The sequence below is a fragment of the Nothobranchius furzeri genome, chromosome 2 (genome assembly GCF_043380555.1).
Source record: "Nothobranchius furzeri strain GRZ-AD chromosome 2, NfurGRZ-RIMD1, whole genome shotgun sequence".
Classification (NCBI taxonomy): Eukaryota; Metazoa; Chordata; class Actinopteri; order Cyprinodontiformes; family Nothobranchiidae; genus Nothobranchius; species Nothobranchius furzeri.
In genome coordinates this window covers 10794864-10818441 of record NC_091742.1, presented here as the reverse complement: position 1 = coordinate 10818441, position 23578 = coordinate 10794864, and the positions used below count along the sequence as shown (strand labels likewise).

Below are 23578 nucleotides of genomic sequence, written 5' to 3'. Positions count from 1 at the left end.
AATACAAAGAACACCTTTGATCCCAAAAGCACAAAGTCCAGAGCAAACTGCAGCTTCTGACGCTGTTTCTGAATTTTAATCATAAAGATCAGAAGATGCTGCAGACGTCTGCACAAGTTAAGTTTAGAGTTCATTTTAAAAGTCCGTGAAGAAATGCAGATGTTTTGAATCAAGTTATTAAATTGGATAAAAAACACAAACAAAAACAATAAATTCTGGTTTCTGTTGTCTCTTTAGTTTAGTCTAGGCCTCCTTTTAATTATTTCCAGAATAAATACTTTTCATTTGTGGTTTAGATCCCACGTTTGAGTTTGACGCCTCTATAGAATTTTCATTGATGTTCGGCAGATGTTTCCAGATGTCCTCCCCCTGGAAACCTGTTCAAGCACGTCCGTGTGTGTGGAAGCGGGTTTAAAGTGGGGATCAGGTGTTTGTAACTGGCCGGAGAAGTCGAGTTAGATGCTGGCAGGATTACGCTTTAATTTCACAAGTGAAGCACAAATAATTCCTGCAACTTCTACAAAATAACAACAGGAATCTGAAGGTTTTCGCATAAACACACAACTCTGAACCTCAGTACAACAAATATCTGAACATTTACAATCCTTATTTTGTCTACTCAGAATAAAAGCTACACTTCGCCATTTCTACTAAACTTACATCCAATTTGAAGCAGAAATTTTGAGATAAAACGGAAAACATCTTGGGAATTTGGGACTCAGATATAATTAATATTGTAAACCGTCAGACGGCTGAACGAACAGAGTTAATTAGACCGGGTCGCTGTGATTAGTCGCCTGGTTTGCTTGATGGTTAATGAGATCAGAGTTAATTATTCACCTGTCAACTCGTTGTGGAGACTGATGAATGAAGACCATGAAGAAAACTGTAAATAATCAATTCAATAATCTATGAAAATGTTTATTCCTGCTTTTTATTTGACCATAAATCTATAATATCTATTAATTTAACACTTTAACAACTAAAAAAAAACTTTATTTTTCATTTTAGCATTTTCTTATTAATTTGTATCAATAGTCTATAATGAGTTGATAATAATAATAATTTTATGTTAACAATGCAAGGTAAACATTTATCTTTACACTCAAATATTATAATATTTTTTTAGTTTAAGTTTATTTTGTCAACTTTAGTGCTGCTTTCTAATAAAATACCAAGGCTTTTAAGATATTAACACTAAAATCCTCCCTAAAAGCTGGAACTTGACTCATTACTTTAGTTTAATTTTGTTACATTACTATTTAATTACATTACTAGATTTTAAAATGGATATAAACATCTCAGCTAATGTTTCTTAACTAAGGTAACTTTATTTATGTAGCACTTTTCACAGATAAATATCACAAAATGCGAGTGAACATTTAAACATAACCAACATTTGAAAATGATTGAAATAATACAGATAAATGTTACTTTAAAATGATGTCAGGCTGTGGATTTGTTTAAGCATTTGAAAAGTCTCACTTTGCATAGGAAAACATGTTTTCACCATAATTATAATTATTATTATTTCAGGTCACGTTGTTGAACAACCCAGCGTAGGAAACACGAGGTGTGACGAGTGGATAAAAATCATATTTATTTAAATTTCCTTCTGCCATCAGCTCCCTCCGAAACGCTCCTGCAGAACTGCTCCAGAGTTTTTCCGACACGTTCCGATACGTTCCACGTGCACGTGAAATGAAACCCAAAGCGAATATTGGAAACCAGACACATTGCCAACGTGACCAGTTCCACTCCAGTGTTTAGGTGGACAACTGAGTTTGTCAGCATCGTCAGAATTTACCATGTTTACCCTAAATCTTTCACTCCGTGAAAAATACAAGGAAAGATGGTCTTTTTTGCAATTTTCACTCATTTTGAACAATGAGGGTTATAATTTACAAATGTAAAAATGTTTATTGTTAACTTTTAATTTGAACGTATTCATATTTTCCAGCTAAATTCCATAAATGCGTCTAAACGCAGGGGTGTCGAACTTCGGTCCTCGAGGGCCAGTATCCTGCATCTTTTTGTTGTTTCCCTGCTCCAACACAGCTCATTCACCCATGCAGCAGCTCATCAGGCTCTCCAGAAGCCTGTTAATCACCTGCTGATTAAATCAGGTGTGTTGGAAAAGAAAAATGACTAAAACATGCGGGATAGCGGCCCTCGAGGACTGAAGTTTGACTCCTGTGGTCGAAAGGATAAAGGGACTTAAAGGTGCAATATGAGAGAACGAAGTAAGTGTGACATCTTGTGGTCAAATTTGGTTACTGCAGGCCATTTTTCTAAAAAGTTACATTCTCACTGCCGTTCCGTGACTTTCACAGCTTTGGCCAGTTACAGATCACCGATCGAAGATTCTAGATGACAAACAAAGATGAGTCATACACAGCATTCCCTACACTTATGGTAATTCAGGTAATATGCTCCCACATTAGAGGAAGTGTGGTTGTTTCTGCCAGCTAGTATTAAATACATTTCAAATGACGGCGCTGCAGCGTTTAGCTTGCCGCAGACTCGGCAACCTCGCAGGCTCACGCATAACAAAGACCACATCCCTCTTTAGTCTTTTGAAAGGGGAAAAACTGACCGCCCGCTTGTCAGCTGAAAATGGAATCTGTTTCAATACAGCCCTCCTTCCAACATGATTGAGACACTCCTCTGATTATTTCACTGTGGAATTACTACAAATTGCTCCTTTAAACATGGTCAGAAAAGAAACTGCTCGACCATTAAAGGGGTGAAAATGAGACATAATTTTTATCAGATTATGCTTTTGGTCTTTGTTTTTTTTTGTTGTCACTTTTTATCACAACACAGCTTAAATATGCATTTTGTGTTTCTGCAGCAATGACTTGACTCTTATTTCATTCATGATAAATGACCCGCACTTGTATAGCGCCTTTCAGAGTAAGGACTCCAAAGCGCTTTACACTACAGTGTATCATTCATCCATTCACACACACACATTCACACACTGATTTGCGTTATTTATCTAATAACAACAAAGTCAGTTGATTTTGCTCAGATTTTTTTCTTTCCTTTTTATTCTGAATAAGAGGTAAATAGCATTTCTACATTTATAGTTTCATGCCTATAAAAACGGGTCAAACTGACAGAAGCAGATGTATCACACCAGCATTTGTGTGCGTTCTTTGAAAGAGGGAAGTCGTAAATGTGCTGCTTTTAAGGGATTAGGCTTTACAAGCATCTGCTTTTTCCTGTTGAAGGGAATCATTAATACAGATTTTTCAACTGCATGTCTGCTCAGAGCCGTGGCTACAAAATCAGATTAAAGAGCATCAAACTCATGAGATGACGTTGTTTTCCGTCAATCCGCATTTTTGATGCAAGAACTTACGCCTTTTCTTTCAGTTGCACTTACATAACTCACATCAACAAATATGAACGTCACATTTCAGTGATGCATGATTACAACGGCTGCATCTGTAATAATAGGCTCTGCAAAGAGAAGACACGGGGCTGTAAATGAAAAAAAAGAAGGCAATTTCATTTTGTGCTTTATTTTGAAGAGCACAGCCCATATTTCCGTAGCACTTCATTTTCCTTTTCTAGTTACTTCCTCTTGTGCCTTTATTTTGAAGAGCATCGCTCAGTTACCACAGCACTTCCTTTCGATGTGCTACTTTTCCCGCTCTGTACTCCGTGAAACGAAACAGACATGGCTTCGGAGATGGTAAAACTTAAGTGAAGCGTTCGTGTAAACCAAGGTACTTTATTCACCAGTATGTTGTAACTTAAGAGTTTATTTGATGTGGTTCAACTCGTTCTGTTTCTTGTTTTTTCTTCCTTGTCTTTGTGTATGCATGTCGCTGTTTGTAACCTGGTGAGACTGAAAGAGACATGTATGGAGGAAGCTGTTAGAAGGTTAAACAAGATTAGCACCCCTTAGAAGCAGAAAGAGGTTGGTCATTTCATATTTTGACAACTGTAAATACATGGTTAAAGGCTGATATATGTAATGTTATAATTTCTTCATTTAATCGAGTTTAAAGGCTAAAATGTAAAACTAATAGCATTTATTGACACATTTTTTGTAGTTTTTACGGGGTCATATGGTCGAAGGTGGAAAGAAGGAGAGAACAAAGTTGCGTCAGTTGAAACTCTGCATCTTCAGTCGTAATTCCAAGTTGGGCAGCTACAGGGGTAATGTAATTATTAAATGTGTGTGTACCAGAATTTTTAATCAACGTTATGAAATGTGTTCCGACTCTATTCTGATATGTGGGTCAAAGCAACACAAAGCTACGAGAGCGAAGAGTAACCCAGTCAGAGCAGAGAAATTAAGAATATTAAATATCTGCTTCAGTTTGCAATAAAAAAAACTCTTTCTCTCAACTTTAGCTGTTGCGTTATTCTGGTCCGATTTGCTCTGAGTGTCCCAAAAGTACCGTTATGATGACATAATGATTTTGGACACCCCTCCTTGCAAAGCCACTGTTTTATTGTTTTGTTTTAAAATGCAATTATATTTCCTCCACTTCCTCCTGCGTTTCGGTCCTTCACTCCAAGTGAACGCCTGAGTTGTTCAGCGAAAATAAAGCTCAAACCAGCATGAAGAAATGTGTCAAGGCAGATTTGCACCGAACCAAACGAATCTCTGTAGAAACTCTTTAAATAGAGTCAAAACAAGAGTTTTTAAATACACCGAGTTTGCCTAAAGGTAAAAGTGCCAACTCTGATTTTGTTTTGCCTTCGCTATGAGAGGACTTCGCTGACGTTGAGGTGGAAAATAAAATGTTGGGAAATGTTTTTAAAACGTGACAAATCAATCAGGAAGTCTGCTGTTAATCTAATGGAAGAATAATCCCTAAATCTTAAAATATAAACTAACTCTTTGGTGTTTGTCCCCAGAATAATTGTGCGTGATCACATGGAATGATTTAGTCACTTCTTTACACACATAGAGGTTCGTGCCATCCACCTCCTGGTCTCCTCACGGCCCAGGGCTCTTCGCCATCTAAATAAATCTCAGTTCATAGCCTCCAGAAAAGGGCTGCAGCTGTCCTCGGGGCTTCTGTCCAAACACTCTCCCTTTCCTCATCCCGCCGCTGTTAGCCAGACGGTCAGTCGGTCGGCAGGCACGTTAAGTCTGGGCGTGCGTCCATGTGATACGCTGACACTTAGGAAGTGGGTTTACGGATAAAAGCATTAAATCTCACTAGGCTCTGAGACTATTTCTCTCTGTAATCCCAGAAAAGTACACTTGATAAATCTAATTTCACATTAGAAGCTTCACGATCGTGAGCACGCCCACCACAGAGGCTTGGGTTTTCAGTATTTGAAGGCAGAACTGGCCACAGTGGTCTTCCAGGATGCAGATCTTTGTTGTTGGCATGAGGAACGTGGTGAAGGTGCAGGAGGTTCTCAAGGAAACAGCTGGTGACAACACTGAAGCACCGTGATGAAAGATAATCTGAAAAATGTTGATCTGTTCTAATAGGTCACAGTGAGACTGGTGGGGTCTTTATCCAGAGTGACAATAAAAATACTAAATAAATGAGTTTTTACAAAATGCAGTAAAAGAAAAAAGGAAGAAAATGAAGGAATTATGAATTTTAAAGTTGGTTTGTGTTCATGTGAGGAATGAAATCCCGGAGAAGCGTGAATGCTTTCAAAATTAAAAATAAGTTTCATACATTTACTTGCTTTTCAGTTGTTAACAGTAAATAAACAGCTTCATGAGCAAAAGCAGTTAGGTTAAATAATGAAAGGAAATTTTACTTGAATAATCTCGGTCTCCATTCTGGATGTTGACAGAACTGGAACAAAGGTTCATTTGGCTTATTTATCTTGAGTCTGTTTGTTTTACTTGTGATTTTCTTTCTAAAGGTGCTGAATCATTACATTCGCAGTGGTCTCCAGTAATGAATGCTTTGTAAGTCGTTCTCTGGGGGGGGGAAACTGGTGCACCTTTTCCAGGAACTACAAGTGAGCCATATCACAGCTTAGTTTCAGACGGCTTATTTCCTGATATGTGGACATCTGACCTCTGATTGGAAAACAGCAACGCGGCTCCACCATTGACTCTGTTTGCTCTGCAACACAAGCTCGGAGGAGTTCTGCTGTGTGGTGGAGTTGCTAATGCTAACAGTTGGCTTCTACTGGTCAAGACGTTCTCTGCTGTTTCCTAGGCGCTAAAGAAACAGCAGCCTTCCCCGTCATGAATAAAGATGGGTGAGTCCATGAATGTTAAGAGACAGTGTGACGTAGATCTGTCAGGCTTTTCTAATCCTAGAGTTTCACCGTCTGTTTTCTATCAGAAGCTAATGCAGGAGATAGGTGTAGGAGACTATTTTCATGTTCAGCCTGCATGAAAACTCAGTGTGACTCATTGTAATCAGAAACAATAATTAAAAATTGTTTTTTCAGTGTTTCACAAATTTTATAAACACATCCTCAGAATTAAAATGACCTTTAATACAAGATAAACACAATCCGTAATGCTCCATTCAAACTAGTGAACAGGAATGTCTCACCTTCAGTTTGTATTCCTTCTCCTTGGTGACCTTTGTGAGCATTTTGGCCTTTTGTCTCGTCAGCGCCTCGATCAGAGAGTCACACTGTGCCACAAGGCAAGCTTCAAACTCCACGCCGCTTTCCTGCAGTTAAATAGTCACAAATAAAAAAAATGCAACTAAACGACTGCATTTCTGCGTGTTTGAGTGAGGAGGAAACATGGAGACTAAAATAGATCTGTGAGTGAATTTAAATTCATTCACCAGCTCAGAGATGCTTTTATTTTGTAGCTAGGATGTACATTTATTCACCACATTTTGTTCTACTTTTTCACCTCAGCTGCACAAACATGAGGATACGGCGCTAATTACTTCAGAAGGTTGCACACACAAGCCAACCATTCATAATATTTTCTTTTTCTAGCTGTTAGAACAGCTGTCGTACCCCCACACACACGGTCTTAAAATAAAACATAAAAATTCTGTCAGCTGCAGTTGAGCTTCTGAGCTTTGATTCACAAACATGTCCTGACTGAGAACGGACTTCTCTTTGGGTCTGGGGCGTCAGGGTCATGGAAAACCCAACAGGAAGAGTAGAGCAGCAGATAAGCCTCAAGAAATTCCTTCTGGGTTTAATTTGCACCCTAAGAAATCAGCTGCATCCCTACAGGACATGCAGACTAGAAAGGCAGCCCACTTTCTGCAAGAAAAGCATGGATTTCAAACTCCTTAAAGGAAATCATGATGTCTGTTTGTTACAGTTTTTTTCGATTGCTAAAAGTCAAAAAGCAAAAATGAGGCACAATTTTCACAACCTCTACTTCTGTTCCCAATCGCTTGACTCAATTTATCACTACTTAAGATTTCCTTGTCATATTAGAACTCTGATTTCAATCAATTTTTTTTATTATTTTATTTTTTATTTATTTATTTATCTCAAACCATCGAAAACATGAAATTGCATATGCACTCCCCCATATTCCTGGTGCATACAAAAAATTTTTTTTTATTTTTTTTTAAATGAGGAATACGATAAACATATGCTGTTGAATGAAACAATACAAAACATACAATAACATAAAACCATTTGAGAGGGAACTGGAAGAAGCAAAAGCTTATCTAGTCCAACCCCAATTCAGTTAATAAATCACATTTGCTCACATTAACAAATTTGAAAGAAAAAAACTTTTCTTTATGCAGGTCGTTCTATCTTCACCTTGCTAGTTGCTACATAAAAAGACAGTTACAAAACAATTGTTCACATGAATCTACAGAAAAAGAAAACAAAACCAATAAACAACAAAAACAAAATATTCCATTTGAAGCCAATTACCATTTTTATCACTTGCTATTTATGTATGAGTCAATTATAAGTTGTTTATACAACATTTTAAATGATCTAATGTTTTTACATAATTTTAAAGTCACATCAAGTTTGTTCCACAGTTTGATACCACATACAGATACACACATACTTTTCATAGTTGTTCGGTATAATGGAAAAATGAAGTTTTTAACGCCTCTCAATTCATAACCCTCTTCATGAGTTTTAAACATCCTTTGCAAATTACACGGCAGTACACCCATCATGGCCCTATACGGTACAAGGACAGTTTTAAATTGAATTGAGTCAAAAAAATTGAGTAATCTGGAATTATAGAATAATGGAGTTGTATGATCTCTATATCCAGAATTTATAATTATCCTTACCACTCTTTTTTGGAGAACACAAATCTTTAATAAATTAGATTTATAAGTATTGCCCCATACTTCGACACAATATGATAAGTATGGTAGAATCATAGTACAATAAAGTGTGTGTAGTGCTTTCTGTGGTAGAGAATATCTTGTTTTATTTATTATCCCAATGCTTCTGGCTAATTTAGAACACACATATTGTATGTATGGCTTCCAACAGAGCTTATGATCAATCAATATCCCCAAAAACTTAATTTCATACACTCTTTCAATGGCTATTTCATTAACAGTCAAATAGATTTCTTTACTACTTCTTTTATTTCCAAATAACATAAACTTTGTTTTGCTGACATTTAACGACAGTTTGTTTTTATCAAACCAATTCTAAAGCTCACTCAATTCATTCTGGACCTTTAGTATAAGTTGCTGTATATCTTCTGCTGAACACAAAATATTTGTATCATCAGCAAACATAATAAATTTAAATAATTTTGAAGTTGTGTAAATATCATTTATATATAACAGAAATAACTTTGGGCCAATCAAAGCTTTATTTATAAAGCGCCTTCCGCAACCCTATCGGGAAGCCCAAGGCGCTGAACATGGTACAAGAGAAAGTTAAATATGGTGAATAAATCGAAAATAAAAGCAATTCAAATTACAAATTACAAAAAATGTAATGTGAGGAAAACGCTGCTCAGTGTTTGCATGTTTTATTGGCAACACCTGGAGTTTTGTATAAGAAAAAAAACATGAAACCAATATTATTTATTACATAAAACGTGATAGGAAAATTTGTGCCATACCGCACAGACCTTTCTGAGTATTTGATGGATAATAAGCTGTCTTTTTCCCATCATATCAATAGATTGCAGTCAAATAATAAAAAAAACTGTTTCTTATCTAAAATGTGCTAGTCCTATGCTCTGCTAATCTGGTGACCATTCTTCCCATCTGCAACTACTTTCAACACTCACTGACATTTTTATTGTCAAATTAAAAGAAAAACCAGGACTCAAGACCAACTATTTAGCTTGTATGTTAAATCTGACAAGTAAACCGTACAAAATGAAACAGGTCACATTATCATTATGTAACCCACAGCTGCATCAAAGGGTTCAGTATCCGTGTATTTTACAGTGAGGGTGGGTGTTATTACCTGTATCTGCTGCAACATGTTCTTCAGCTGAACCAGAAACTCCTTAGCTTCTTTGGCTTTGTCCGAGACGCCATTTAGAGCCTGTGAGAGCTGGCACTGCAGAGAAAAAGGCAAAACATCAAGTAAAATATACCAAAGACAACAAAATATTCATGTGAATAAAATATTAAATAAAAAGAAAAATGTGTGTTAAATTCATAAAAATATGTCGATATTGACTCAAAACAAATAAACAGCTTTTATTCAAACTAACTCCATTTAACCCTTTGATGCATGAATTATGAAATCTTCAACCATGATTTTTTAAACTTTTGTTTTCATTTGTCTTTAGGTGTGAATGAAACAAATTTCAACAAACATTATTTGTAAAATTTTATAATTTACAAATAATTTATTACATGTCCACCTCAGTGGACAGCGTGCATTCTGAGCATGAAATATGTTGGCTTGGCTTACTGAAGTCCAAATGGAGGGGCTCAAATGCAATAAAGTCTTCAACAGCTGTGCTTAATAGCAAAAACACATAAATAACAATTTTGAGTACCTGTCCACTGTAGTGACCATTATGCACCAAAGGGTTAAAAACATCATAATAATCTATAATAAGGCTGAATTAAAGCTGGTCTGATTCTGAGATAAACCAGTGATGCTCGGAGGCTTTTTCTAAGATATTGTTTATGTAATCTGGCTGTTCTCCATGGAGGCTCAGATTACTACTAATCCTGGCCTAAAGCAAATTCTCCAGGAACTCCTTCCAAAACTCAACTCTGTTGTGTGTCTAAATAAAATGAATTACCCACACCACGTCCATCAGATCATTATCATCACAGATGAAAATCCATGAAAAGACTGAAAGTCTGTTTCAAATTTTCCTTTAGGGTAGCAAAAATAAAGGAATGATGACTAATTAAATTATACAGAATCTCACTAATTGATTGCAAAAAGCTTCATATTTATCACACTCGTTACCAGTGAGAACGAAAAACACGGGCTAATCATCACACTTGAATCTTTACTGCGAGTCCTGCTGCTTTTGGTCAGTTAATTTGAAGGAAGAATCCTACCTGAAAGTGACGTGAATCATGGCGGACTGAAAAGGTGGCTAGCAAAACCGCTAATAGCAGCTAAAATCCGGTTTTTATAACAACTTCCTGAAAAAACAATTTACCAAGTCATTAGAAAGATACGTCGCATGTTTTAAATGTCTACTCAGGCTGTTTAGATTAGGCTGTTTGCATGGATGTAATTTTCACTTTAGAAGTGGGGGGGACACGGGGGGGCGGGGTCCCCTCCTGCCCCCCCCCCCCCCCGTCCCCCCGCCCCCCCCCCAACATTGCGTCCATGGCTGTTTGTTTAAAAGAACATCAGAATTACAAAGCTAATTGCTAAATATGTACCGCTGCTTCATCATTGCTGTATCACTCCGCCTGATCTGCCGCGCAGCGCACAGACGGCGGAGTGATTCAGAAAACGTTACACGTACAGCAAAATTATAAAGGTTTAAAAAACAAAATATATGTATTTATTACTGTATAGCGCATCCATATGGTTTTTGTGAGCAAGGGTTAGTTTAAACATAAGAAGTTAACCATTAGTTAATTAGTGATGCTGCTAGCTAGTCAGCTGACTTTTTTCTGTTTTTTAAGACCCATCCCACTTTATGGGATACACGTGCACGTGAGGTCCTTACTGTATACCTGATAAATATTTCACAGACTTTACCTTAAAATTAAAAATATATATATTTCTGTTTAAATATACTTCACCAGCCATTTGTGAAAGACAATTAATGCAACTTATTTCACAGCAGTTCTCAACTTAAAAATGGTCTGTGATTTGTTTCAGTGTTTTTCCGATACACTAAATGCTGTTTTATTGTGTCTGTTTTACTGTCTCCAAATAAAACGGTTTCAAAGTAAAAGTCATTTTAAAAATAGCAAAGTAGACAAAAAGTGATCCAACTGAGAACCTGCTGACAAAACGTACAGCACAGAGTGGTATTGATTAAACTGAAGGGCATCAGGGGGCCGTTTGTCATCAGATCCATAAAAACACAACTTCTATCACATAATTCAATTCAATTCAATAATACTTTATTAATCCCAGAGGGAAATTAGAGTTTCAGTACACACATTTCTGAGATCAGACATACATACATAGACACATGACAAGAATTGGAGACTGTGGTCATTCGCAACCCGAGTCTCGCTACCGTAATTTGTTTATGTTTATGTATTTAGCAGACGCTTTTGTCCAAAGCGACTTTCAAGTGATAATCGGCATGTTGCCCTTGAGGCTAACAACAACAATAACAACAAATTGACATCAATCATGGAGAGGAGGGAACAAAGGAGTGGACGGTAGAGGGGGAGACGGGTGCAGGGAGGGTGCTAGTTTAGAAGATGCTCTCTGAAGAGCAGGGTCTTCAGGAGTTTCTTGAAAATTGAAAAGGAAGCCCCTGTTCTGGTAGTGCTTGGAAGGTCATTCCACATTTGTGGAACGATGCATGAGAAGAAGTCTGGATTGTCCTGAGCGTGGTGTAGGCACTGCTAGCCAACGATCCTGTGATGACCGGAGCGGCCGGGCCGAGACGTAAGCCTTTGCAAGAGGATTCAGGTAGATGGGAGGCGTACCATCTCGGACTTTGTATGCTAGTGTTAGCAATTTGAATTTGATGCGTGCAGCTAGCGGTAGCCAGTGGAGCTCAATGAACAGAGGGGTGACATGTGCTCTTTTTGGCTGATTGAAGACCAGACGCGCTGCTACGTTCTGGACCATTTGAAGAGGTCTCACAGTGCAGCCTGGAAGACCAGTTAGAAGGGCATTGCAGTAATTGAGGGGGGAGATTACAGTAGATTGCACCAGGAGCTGGGTGGCATGTTGCGTTAGGTATGGTCTGATCTTTCGTATGTTATACAGTGCAAAGCGGCATGAACGAGCAACAGAGGTAACATGATCTTTAAAGGTCAGGTGTTCATCAGTCACAACACCCAGATTTCGAACTGCCTTTGTCATTTCTTCCTGGCACTTGCAGAGTACAGACGCTTCTCTTTTTGCTCCCTTATCTTTTTTCCCAAGGCTCTTTGTCCTGTCTGCCCACAGAGCTCTTCTCTGCATTTCTTCTGAAAAACCCTATTTTTAACCATGGATTTGATAAATTGGTCATTCAGGAGTCAATGTGCTCTGCGCTTCTCCCAAGATCTCCCTCCCACCTGTGGCTACAGTGGCTGAGCGCCATAGATGGCTGCTCTCGCTGGGGGAAACAGGATCCTTTGAAGGAGCCAGAGATAGGAAGTCATTTTGGATTGAGATATTGTGCTGTATGGATGGTTTTGCTGGGATGACAAGTAGTTCAGTTTTAGAGAGGTTGAGTTGGAGATGGTGGGATTTCATCCATTTTGATATGTCAGAGAGACAGTTTAATATTTGTGCAGGGACAGTGTGGTCGTCTGGTGGAAATGACAGATAGAGCTGAGTGTCGTCTGAATAGCAGTGGTAGGAGAAGCCATGTGATCGAATGATCTCACCCAGTGAGGTGGTGTATGTGGCAAAGAGAAGAGGTCTTAGTACAGAGCCCTGGGGGACTCCTGTGGCAAGATGGTGCACGGTAGAGGATTGTCCAAGCCAAGATACATAGATCAATAGGGTTTATATGAGGATAGAGTCAGGGGGAGGGAAAAAAAGGCTCTTCAGAGTTACCCTCACCAGAGAGGGTAGCTTTGCTATGCAAAAACACACCTCAGACAGATATGCTCACGTTTGAGACAGGAACATAATTACATGAACATAAACCACACATGAAAATTTGTCAAATATGATTAAGTGTATTTAACCCTTTAAGACCTAATACATCAAATAATAATGAGAATATAATGTTTTTTTATAATTTAACTAATTACTGACTATTATCAATCTAGAATTACAGAATAATTACATTTTATTATGATAGAAAAATACAATAATAATAAGAGTTTTGGCTGAAACTACAACATCAGCATTTAATCAATTATTGTTTGGATAATCTTGAAAAAACTGCTTAAAACAAAAGAAAACAAGTAATACATGCATTAGGAGTCAGGTGTAAAGAGGTTTAGTGTCTGTGTGTGTGTGAGCGTGTTTGAGTGTGTGTATATGCTCATCCATCACTGGTAGATTAAAAAGGACAGGACAAAGGAGACACACACTGTTGCACACATGGCAGGCTGTAATGAATCAGCTCCACCTGCTTCCTGCTTTCCCTGGACCACACATGAGAGAGAGAGAGATTCACCAGACAGATATGAGGAGGGGAACGTTCTGTAAATCGGTTTTCATCACAAGGAGCAAAGATTATGACACATCATTGATAACTTTGGCCTGATATTTTGCTGCTGAAACAACAATAGTCATCTGAGACTTCATTTACTTTTGTTTTTGTAGTTTTTGTTAAGAATGCACACATCGTTTGTGTTCTGAAGGCTCATCTAGATTTATATGAAACATCCCAAAATATAAGCTATTAAAGGTGTAGTTCACTTATTACATTTGCAGTGGTCTCTAGTAGGAATGAATGCCTTGTAAGTTGTACTCAAGGGGGAACAATATATCAGTGCACCATTTCCAGGAACTAGCAGTCACAGCTGAGTTTCAGACCACAGGTTTTGGAGTCTTATTTGGACATCTCTCCTCTGATTGGATGACAGCAACATGACTCTATCACAGACTTGCAACACTGATGTTTTATCTCCACAAATAACTCAAGTCTGGAGGAGCTTCTGCCATGTGGTGAAGTTGCTAATGCTAACGGTTAGCTTCTACAAGCCACGACGTTTGCTTCTGTTTCCTGGGCGCTAAACCAACAACAGCCTTCCCCATCGTGGGTCTAGTTGGGTGAGTCCATGAATGTTTAGTGATGGTGTGATATCACACCGTCAGGCTTTTCTAATCCTAGAGTTTCACTGTCTATTTTCTATCAGAAGCTAATGCAGGAGATAGGTGTAGGACAGTGACCCATTCTAATCATAAATAATCATTAAAAAATTGGTTTTCAGTGCTCCATACCTTTGAACTGAATTCAGAGAAAATTTTGCTTTTTTTGCTTTTTTGGTGTATAAAGGTCTCAGAAGAGAATTTAAAAATGACTAAATTGCAGATATGTTAGACTACGACTTCAGGTCTTACTCTTTCTTTTCAAGTAAAAGCTATTCAATTGGTGAAATTCTGTTTAAAATGCAACATTTAGCTGTTTGGGAGTCAATGCATCATTACAAAAGAGAAATTAGGCCCAGACATTAATCGTTCTTTCTTATAAACAGGAAAACAATGAAATTTTACACAAGATCTATTGATAAAATGCTGTCTTTTTGCAGGCTTTAGTCACAGCCTAGAGTAAATCCTGGTCTGGATAAAGACAACACTTCAGCCATCATCATGTACATGTGTGATTTATCATGTTCCCTCCCTGATTTTTCCTTTCACTTTGGAAATAAAATCAGAGAATCTAAACTGAGCTACATCCAGTAAACTGATGAATGAATTATGTTTAATTTGTGATTTTGTAAAAAAAAAAAAAAAAAAAGATAAGAAAAGAAAAGAAAAGAAAAATCATTCATTCTTGTGCTTTCGTCTGAAATTAAATCTGCCTCTGCTTAATACCCTCATCTACACAGGATTTCTCCACCCCCAGAGTAAAACACACACACACACACACACACACACACACACATACACGTCTTATTCCAGCCCACCTCTGTTGTCCAGAGGAGGGACATTTGAACGTCAGTTCACAAATCAACCCATCCCCTTGTCACCATGCCATCTGGCCTGTAGTGTGTGTGTGTGTGTGTGTGTGTGTGTGTGTGTGTGTGTGTGTGTGTGTGTGTGTGTGTGTGTGTGTGTGTGTGTGTGTGTGTGTGTGTGTGTGTGTGTGTGTGTGTTTTGCATGCCAAGATGCTAACAAGGAGAAGATGGATGTGGGCCAGGTCTGGCACTTCTCCTCCCTCCTGCCTATCCAGTCTGCTCCTGCATATATTTAACTGCAGCGTTTCTCATAAGGTCAAAGTTCGGAGCGACTTCCACCTACAAACCCGTCAGCCTCTTCATTCATTCACTAACTGTCAACATGTTTTATTCATTCATCGATTTTCCTTCCTCCAATGGCTCCCTGCCAGAGCGACGTGGAGCTGGGATCAATCCCAGCATGCTTTGTGGAGAAAGACAAAGAAGTAGAAGCAGCAGATTTAGAAACGTTTAATTGCTTTTGTTTAATTTTGTCGTTTAATTTGAGCCATTATTCTGGTTCTAGTCTGATCTACATCCTGTAACCTCTGTCTCCTCCTCTGGCTGCCCTTTTTCAACATCTTTGCCTCTGATTTGTTGTTCCTGGACTGAAAACACACAAAACCTGTGACCCACTTATGGCTAAGAATCTGTTTTCTGTAGAAAGCAAGGTGAAAAAGGGTGAAGCGTTTACGAATTGTTGTAAAATTACAAACACGTGCACTGAGTGTGTGTGTGTGAGTCACGCGGGTGCAGCTTCCAAGATGGCCGCAAGCTAGGGAGCTCTCTTCCCCGCACATGCTACTAACAGAATTTTAGCTGAAAAACGCAACTACACTTGTTGAATATTGTTCCTTGGGAGTACTGAGTCTGCGTACGTTTGATATTTAGTCTGAAAAGATTAAAAAGCCATGTCGACGTTGTCGAAATATTTTAAAAGCTCGTCACGAGCATGTACCCGGAAAGGCCAGGTCCACGAAGACGACAGCGATACGGGAGAAAACCCAGTACCCACGACTGCGACAGTCAGCCTGGAAAAACTTTTTGCAGAAATATCGAAAATGAGTGAAATGCTCCAGAATGTTGCGACAGATGTCGTGTCTATTAAACAGGCTACTGCCGAGCTGACTACGACGGTGACAGCAATGCAGGAGAGGCTCGTGAGGTCGAAGCGCGAATTACGCAGCTGGAGGAGACGTCAGAACGGCTTCAGAAAGATAAGGAAAGTGGGAACAAACAAATGGAGAAGATGTGGAACCGGATACAAGCCCTCGAGAACCACAGCAGGCAAAATAATGTGAGACTGGTGGGACTAAGAGAGACCTTCGGAACTAACGGAACGCTGCATGAATGCGTGCGGAAGATCCTGGCTGAGGGCCTCGGCGTGCAGATGAGTGAGGAGTTTGAGATGGAGCGGGTGCACAGACAGATGGCGTCAATGCCGAATGAAGGGCAACCCCGAGGCCGGTACTGATCCGCTTCTTGAGGCAGTCGGCGCGGGACAAGGTGATCGGCGCGGCCAAGGAGAAGCGAGGGATTGTTTGGGAGGGATGCCGCCTCTCTGTGTTCCCGGACATGTCGAAGGAGCTGGCGGAGAGACGGAAGGCCTTCACCTCGGTAAAGCGTAAGCTGCAAGACCTGGATATTAGATACACTCTGGCTTTCCCGGCGACGCTGCACTTCAGATGGAAAGGAAAAAACGTGAGCTGCAACACTGTGGAATCAGCGGAGGAGATAATAAAGGAGCGGTGAAGGAGGTGATGTGAACTTCAGAGGAAGGTGAGCTGTTTACTTCAAAAACTTTGCGTTCTGGTTGAACTAATAAGAGCTGTGCGGGATGACGAAGAGCTTCCCGGCTCATTGGACGGTTACCATGGGAACGGCGTTAATCCCGCGGACCATAACGAGGTTTATTTTCTTTTTTTTCACATGGTTTTTCAACACCATGTGGTGGTTACCACATGGACACTGGTTGTCTAGGAGCAGCCGGACATTTTTTGTTTTGTCTTCTTTTTTTTTCTTTGTTTGTCTTTTTATGCGCACGGTCTGGGTTGTTCTATGTTCTGTGGGTTCAGAAGAAGGCTGGTATAATTTTGTTAATGTAGATGTTGGAAACGGGATTATTTTCTGTAAGGAGCTGAAGACAGCTGTAGCATTTAAAAGTTTACATGTCTGACAGACAATTGAAGTTGATTTCTTGGAACATAAATGGATGCAGTAGCCCAATTAAGAGGAAAAAAGTTGTAACATTCTTGAAGAATAACCACACAGATATTGTCTTTATACAGGAGACTCACATGCGGGAGCTTGAAGTAGGGAAATTCAAGGTGGGATGGGTGGGACATCTATTTCACAGCTCATTTTCAAGTAAATGTAATGGGGTTATGATCCTGGTCCACAAAAATGTGAGCTTCATTTTACGAAAGCAAAGTAAAGATACAGAGGGCCGAATTATATGTGTGGAAGCAGTAATAGAAGGAGTCCGGTTAGTACTGTGCAACATATATGCACCCAACAAGGGAGATCCAATCTTCTTCCATGAGGTGAATAAAATACTGGGCAGTACTGAAGGTGAAATAGTCCTGGCGGGGGATTTTAATGAGGTTATGGACCCAGTTTTGGACAGAAGTGTTTTCAGGCCTCCCCTCATGAATAAGGAAAGACAAGCCTTACAAATGCTGAGTAGAGATATGGGACTAATAGATATATGGAGACTGATTAACCCAAATACAAAGGATTTCACCTTCTTTTCACATTGTCATAAAACATTTTCAAGGATAGATTTTTTCTTACTTAGCAATTCCCTGGTAGATAAAATAGCAAATTGCAATATACAACCAATATCTATTACAGATCATGCACCTGTGGAACTACTGTTTTTGGCGAGCCAGAAGGTTGAACGAAGGGGAAGATGGAGACTAAACATTGGATTACTGTCAGACTTATCTTTTAGAAAGGCAGTGGAGGAGGACTTGAAAGTATTTTTTGAAATCAATATAGGTAGTACTGCAGAAATAACCACAGTATGGGAGGCCTCAAAGGCATACATCAGAGGAAAATTTATAGCACATGCAGCTAGAAAGAAAAAAGAGAGTATTAACAAGATTAAGGAATTAGAGGAGGAAATAAAAAGAAAAGAACTAGAACTGTCAGAAGGCATTTCTGATAGTAAACTTCAGGAATTATGTAAACTTAAATACTCCCTACACAGCATATATAACAAGAAAGCAGAATATGCTTTGTATAGGCTAAAAACAAGTTATTATGAAGGAGGGGAGAAAATGGGGAAATTGTTGGCTAGACAACTAAAAGAAAAAAATAATAGTAATGCCATCCCAGTTATAAAACAGGGGGATGAAGAAATTTACACAGCTAAAGGCATAAATAATATCTTCCAGCAATATTACGAAAAATTGTACACATCTTCAATCTCGGTGGATAAGCCAAAAGAGAATATAGAACGGTTCCTTCTGAATGTAGGTCTGCCCAGGCTTAAAAGTCATGAAACAGAGGGACTAGATTTGCCTATAACTGAGGCCGAAATTAGGAAGGCGATTGCCTCCATGAAAAATGGAAAGTCACCAGGTTATGATGGACTTCCTGTGGAGTACTATAAGACCTTTGCAGATATTGTTGCACCAATACTCCGTGAGGTATACCAGGAAATGTTTGTTAAGGGCTGTGTAGCACCAACTTTTAACGAAGCGGTGATATCACTAATCCCCAAACCAGGTAAAGATCCAACTGACCCTTCAAGTTATAGACCCATTAGTTTGCTCAACCTTGACTGCAAAATTCTTACAAAGATACTGGCGACACGTTTACAACAAGTATTACCAAATATCATACATCCTAATCAAGTTGGGTTTATGAAAAATAGAACATCGACAGACAATGTTAGACTCCTACTACATCTGATGTGGCTCAGTCAATCCCGAGATGTTCCTATTGCTGCTCTATCTTTGGATGCTGAAAAGGCGTTTGATAGGGTGGAGTGGCAATTTTTGCTCTCCACTCTTGGTCATTTTGGTTTCACTGCTGATTTTATAAAATGGATTACAATGTTATATAAGGAACCTAAGGCTGCGGTGATGACAAATGGGATAGTTTCCCCTTTCTTCAACCTGACTAGAGGGACTAGACAGGGATGCTCTCTGAGCCCCTTATTATTCATTATTTTCTTGGAGGTCCTAGCAGTGTCTATCAGAACGCACCAGGGAATAAAAGGAATAAGGGTAGGGGGCAATGAATATAAGTTACTGCTGTATGCGGACGACATTTTGGCAGTGGTATCGGAGCCCTTAAAGTCGCTACCACATTTAATGGATACTATACAATCTTTTTCTAAACTTTCTGGGTATTCCATTAATTGGAATAAATCAGAGGCAATGCCCCTTTCTAAGCTATGCATTTCATCCATGGTAGAAACATTTAATTTTAAATGGACGCGTAGGGGAATGAAATATCTCGGTATTAACCTCTCTGAGGATATAGATGAAATAATAGCATTGAATTTCAACCCCCTGCTTCAAAGGCTAAAAACAAATCTTGATAAATGGTCAAAACTAAAATTGAGTCTGATGGGAAAAATTAATACTATAAAGATGATTGTTGCCCCACAAATTACATATGTTATAATGATGTTGCCAATTAAGATTCCACCTGCCATCTTTAGACAACTAGATGATGTAATTAAAAATTTTTTATGGAATGGAAAAAAACCAAGACTGAAATTATGTGCACATAGGGAGAAAGGAGGGCTGGGTTTGCCAGACCTGAGATTGTATTATCTAGCATTTGAGATGACAAAAATAGCAAGGTATTGGCAAACAATAACAGATAAACCAGGGTGGATGGAGGTGGAGGAAAAGATATGTTTACCTTTTCAACCTTCAGCGATATTAGCACAAAGGTCTAACATTACTAATCCAGTACTTTTACATTCAAAGGATGTATGGAACAAAGTTCATAGACTGTTAAACCTCAAACATACTCAGCAGAAATATTCCCCATTATGGTATAATCCCAAGGTCTGCATAGGGAAGAAACCTGTTTACTGGAAAGAGTGGCAAGTGAAAGGATTAAATACTATTGGAGATCTGTTTGAGGACGGGGCGTTTTTGTCATATGCTGAACTAATGCAAGAGTTTAACTTAGAGGGCAGGGGTCACTTTTGGAAGTTCTTGCAAATGAGAAGTTGTATTACCTCGCAGCCATATAATATTGAAGACAACACAGTAACTGAGTATATGAAACTTCCAAATAGTAAACAAAAAGCCTCGCAGTTCTATAGAATCATTAACTCTCTCCTCAGTGATGATTCCAACCAGTTAAAAATGATCTGGCAGAAAGACCTTGGCATAATGTTCGATGATGATATATGGAAAACAATTGTTGTTAACTGTGGTAAACGCGTAAGAGAGGTGAGGAGTAAACTCACGCAATATAATGTGCTAAACAGATACTATTATACACCATCTAGACTGTTTAGAATGAAGCTAGTGGATGATGATTTGTGTTGGAATTGCAAAACGAGTATTGGGATGTTCATGCATTGTATTTGGGAATGTGCACCTATCAGATGTTTTTGGACCTGTATTGTCAAGATCCTAAGTAATTGGTGTGGAACAGACATCCCTTTTAACCCAGAACTGTGCTTATTGGGAGATAAATCTCAGTTGCCTAATGTAAATAAGTGTAGTTTTTCAATCATCTCAGTGGGGTTAATAACAGCCAGTCGAGTCATTTTAAGACACTGGAAAGCAGTAGAATCTCCAGAGGTTAAGGAATGGGTCTGTGCAATGGCCGAATCTGCATCATATGAATGTATGCTCAGTAAAATGAGTGAAGACAACAGCGAGGGAACTTCTCACTGGGATGGATTCTGGAACTTCTTAAAGACAGACAAAGGCCTTGGGTGAAATCAAGCATGTTATGTGACTGCTGTTGTTCCAACTTTACGTGTCTGCAGGAGTTATATGATTGGGACTTGTATTCAAAATCAACTGCTATAACTGTATGTTTAATCCCTCCATGTTTAGTATCTATTGAGACTGTTATGTACCAGCCCTTCAAAGAAAGTTCAATAAAAACTTGAATTTAAAAAAAAAACGTGCACTGTTGCAATCAGTAAAACCAAACTACCAGCAGACAGGCGTGTTGGATGATTGATTTGGATTATTTATTCTGAGTTTTGAAAAATGGGTGCATCAGATATTTGATTTTAAATTCAGTGCACTGACCTGCTGTTGGGGGAAATGGATGCAACCTCAGCTGAAATATAACCTCATTGTTCATTTTTATGATCTATAAGCTAATTGTGCATACTGGACTTGTACTATACACACTTCCTGTTTACTTTTCTTTAGATTATTTTATTTATTTTCTAGACAAAAGCAGGTTACTGATTTGAAAAATGCAACAAAACCACTGAAAAAATTTTAATGAAATCTTCAGAAGTTAATCTCGGGATTATGACTCAACATCAGCCATCCTTATTGCTGAGAGACTCAGAATGTTAACAGATCATGCATGGTATTTTATAATTGGACGGGATTGTGCAAAATATTTACAATGTTTGACCAAAACATAATTTGGTTCATGTAAAATTCTGTTTTGGGCTTAAAAATGTAAAATTCTGAGTAAAAGTCCAAACAACTGCAATATTGGTATGTTTCTCATGCAGGGGTGACCAGAAATAACCGTTAATCTCCACTGGTGCCCATGATAATGACGGGAAACAACTCTTACCCTTTATAGGGCCAATGTCCATATTTAGACACTTCCACTCGCATCATAAATGATGTTGGCGTGCCTTTTCACAAACTCTTAGGATTACGGGATTTCACCCAAAAAATCATCAGAGAACAAGCTAGTCATGATTTGCACCATGGCGCTATTCCACCAATCAGTGCAGAGCTATAACGCGCCAAATATTGGTGAATCTGCAGAACCAGAAAACTGCTCGGTCTCCTCTCGTGTTTACGATCAGATCTCTAAAACTAACAATGCTAGGTTTATGAAACTCTCACATCAGGTTGACTAGTTGTGATATAGCCCCTTCTAGAGTCCTGGCACCCCCCAAGGCACTTTACAACACAATTAGTCATTCAACCATTCACACTGGTGGTGATGAGCTACGATGCAGCCACAGCTGCCCTGGCAAGGGAGGGTTAAGTGTCTATATTTATGAATATTTTTAGGTAAAATCTGTTGTGTTTTTAGACATAATCTTAATACTGATGGTAACAGTAATAAAAACAATTATGATATTGAACATATTTTGCAGTTTTAAACAAGATTTCTCTGGGAAATGCAGGAGGACAGTTATTGCGCCAACCATTCTCGCCATCAGTGATGATGATGAACAGGAGGAATGACATTGAGGCAGATCCTCAAACATAAAATATTCTAAAATATTCTAGTAATCTATATTTGATCATAAATAATATCTATTATTCAATAACTTTTCAAAATTATTCCACAGTAATCTTTTATGTAAGAATATACTTTTTAATAATTGTGATATATTTATTTTTGAACGGTGGTTTAATGTTCTAAAATTAGGTAGATTATTCTAAAGTGTCTTATAATTATCTATATTGTTAATTTAACTTGTTCATGTGTTTTATTACACCTCTTATGATGAATTATATAAATGGAAACCGTGTTCCCTCGCCCGGACGTGGGTCACCGGGGCCCCCCTCTGGAGCCAGGTCTGGAGGTGGGGCACGTTGGCGAGCGCCTGGTGGCCGGGCCTTCACCCATGGAGCAGACTACCCACCCTTTTTGGAGACCTTGGAGGGGGTGCTGGAAAACGCTCCTTCCTTCCGGTGACTCCCTCGTTCTGCTGGGGGACTTTAATGCTCACGTGGGCAACGACAGTGAGACCTGGAGAGGTGTGGTTGGGAGGAACGGCCCCCCTGATCTGAATTTGAGTGGTGTTTTGTTATTGGACTTCTGTGCCAGTCATGGATTGTCCATAATGAACACCATGTTCAGACATAAAGGTGTCCATATGTGCTCTTGGCACCAGGATACCTTAGGCTGCAGCTCAATGATCGACTATGTTGTTGTTTCATCTGACCTGCAGCCGCATGTCTTGGACACTCGGGTGAAGAGAGGGGCGGAGCTGTCAACTGACCACTACCTGGTGGTGAGTTGGCTCAGATGGTGAGGGAGGATGCCGGTCAGACCAGGCAGGCCCAAAATGAATTGTGAGGGTCTGCTGGGAACGTCTGGCAGAATCTCCTGTCAGAAGAAGCTTCAATTCCCACCTCCGACAGAACTTCCAAAATGTTCTGGGGGAGGCGGGGGACATTGAGTCTGAATGGACCCTGTTCCGTGCCTCCATTGTTGAGGCGGCCGACCGGAGCTGTGGTCGCAGGATCGTCGGTGCCTGTCGTGGTGGCAACCCCCGAACCCGCTGGTGGACACCGGCGGTTAGAGATGCTGTCAAGCTGAAGAAAAAGTCCTATCT

General features: G+C 39.2%; 1 protein-coding gene across 2 annotated transcripts in view; it reads right to left on the bottom strand.

Annotated features, from left to right (window-relative positions):
• Nucleotides 1-23578, bottom strand: part of LOC107377757 (E3 ubiquitin-protein ligase TRIM9) — a 64059-nt gene that overhangs the window by 14275 nt on the left and 26206 nt on the right. For both annotated transcript variants that reach the window (XM_015947582.3, XM_015947583.3), the window contains exons 2-3: nt 9343-9438; nt 6507-6629 (exon numbers count right to left, since the gene is read on the bottom strand). In XM_015947582.3, the coding sequence (XP_015803068.1) occupies nt 6507-6629; nt 9343-9438 (219 nt within the window). The remainder of the gene's footprint in view (nt 1-6506; nt 6630-9342; nt 9439-23578) is intronic.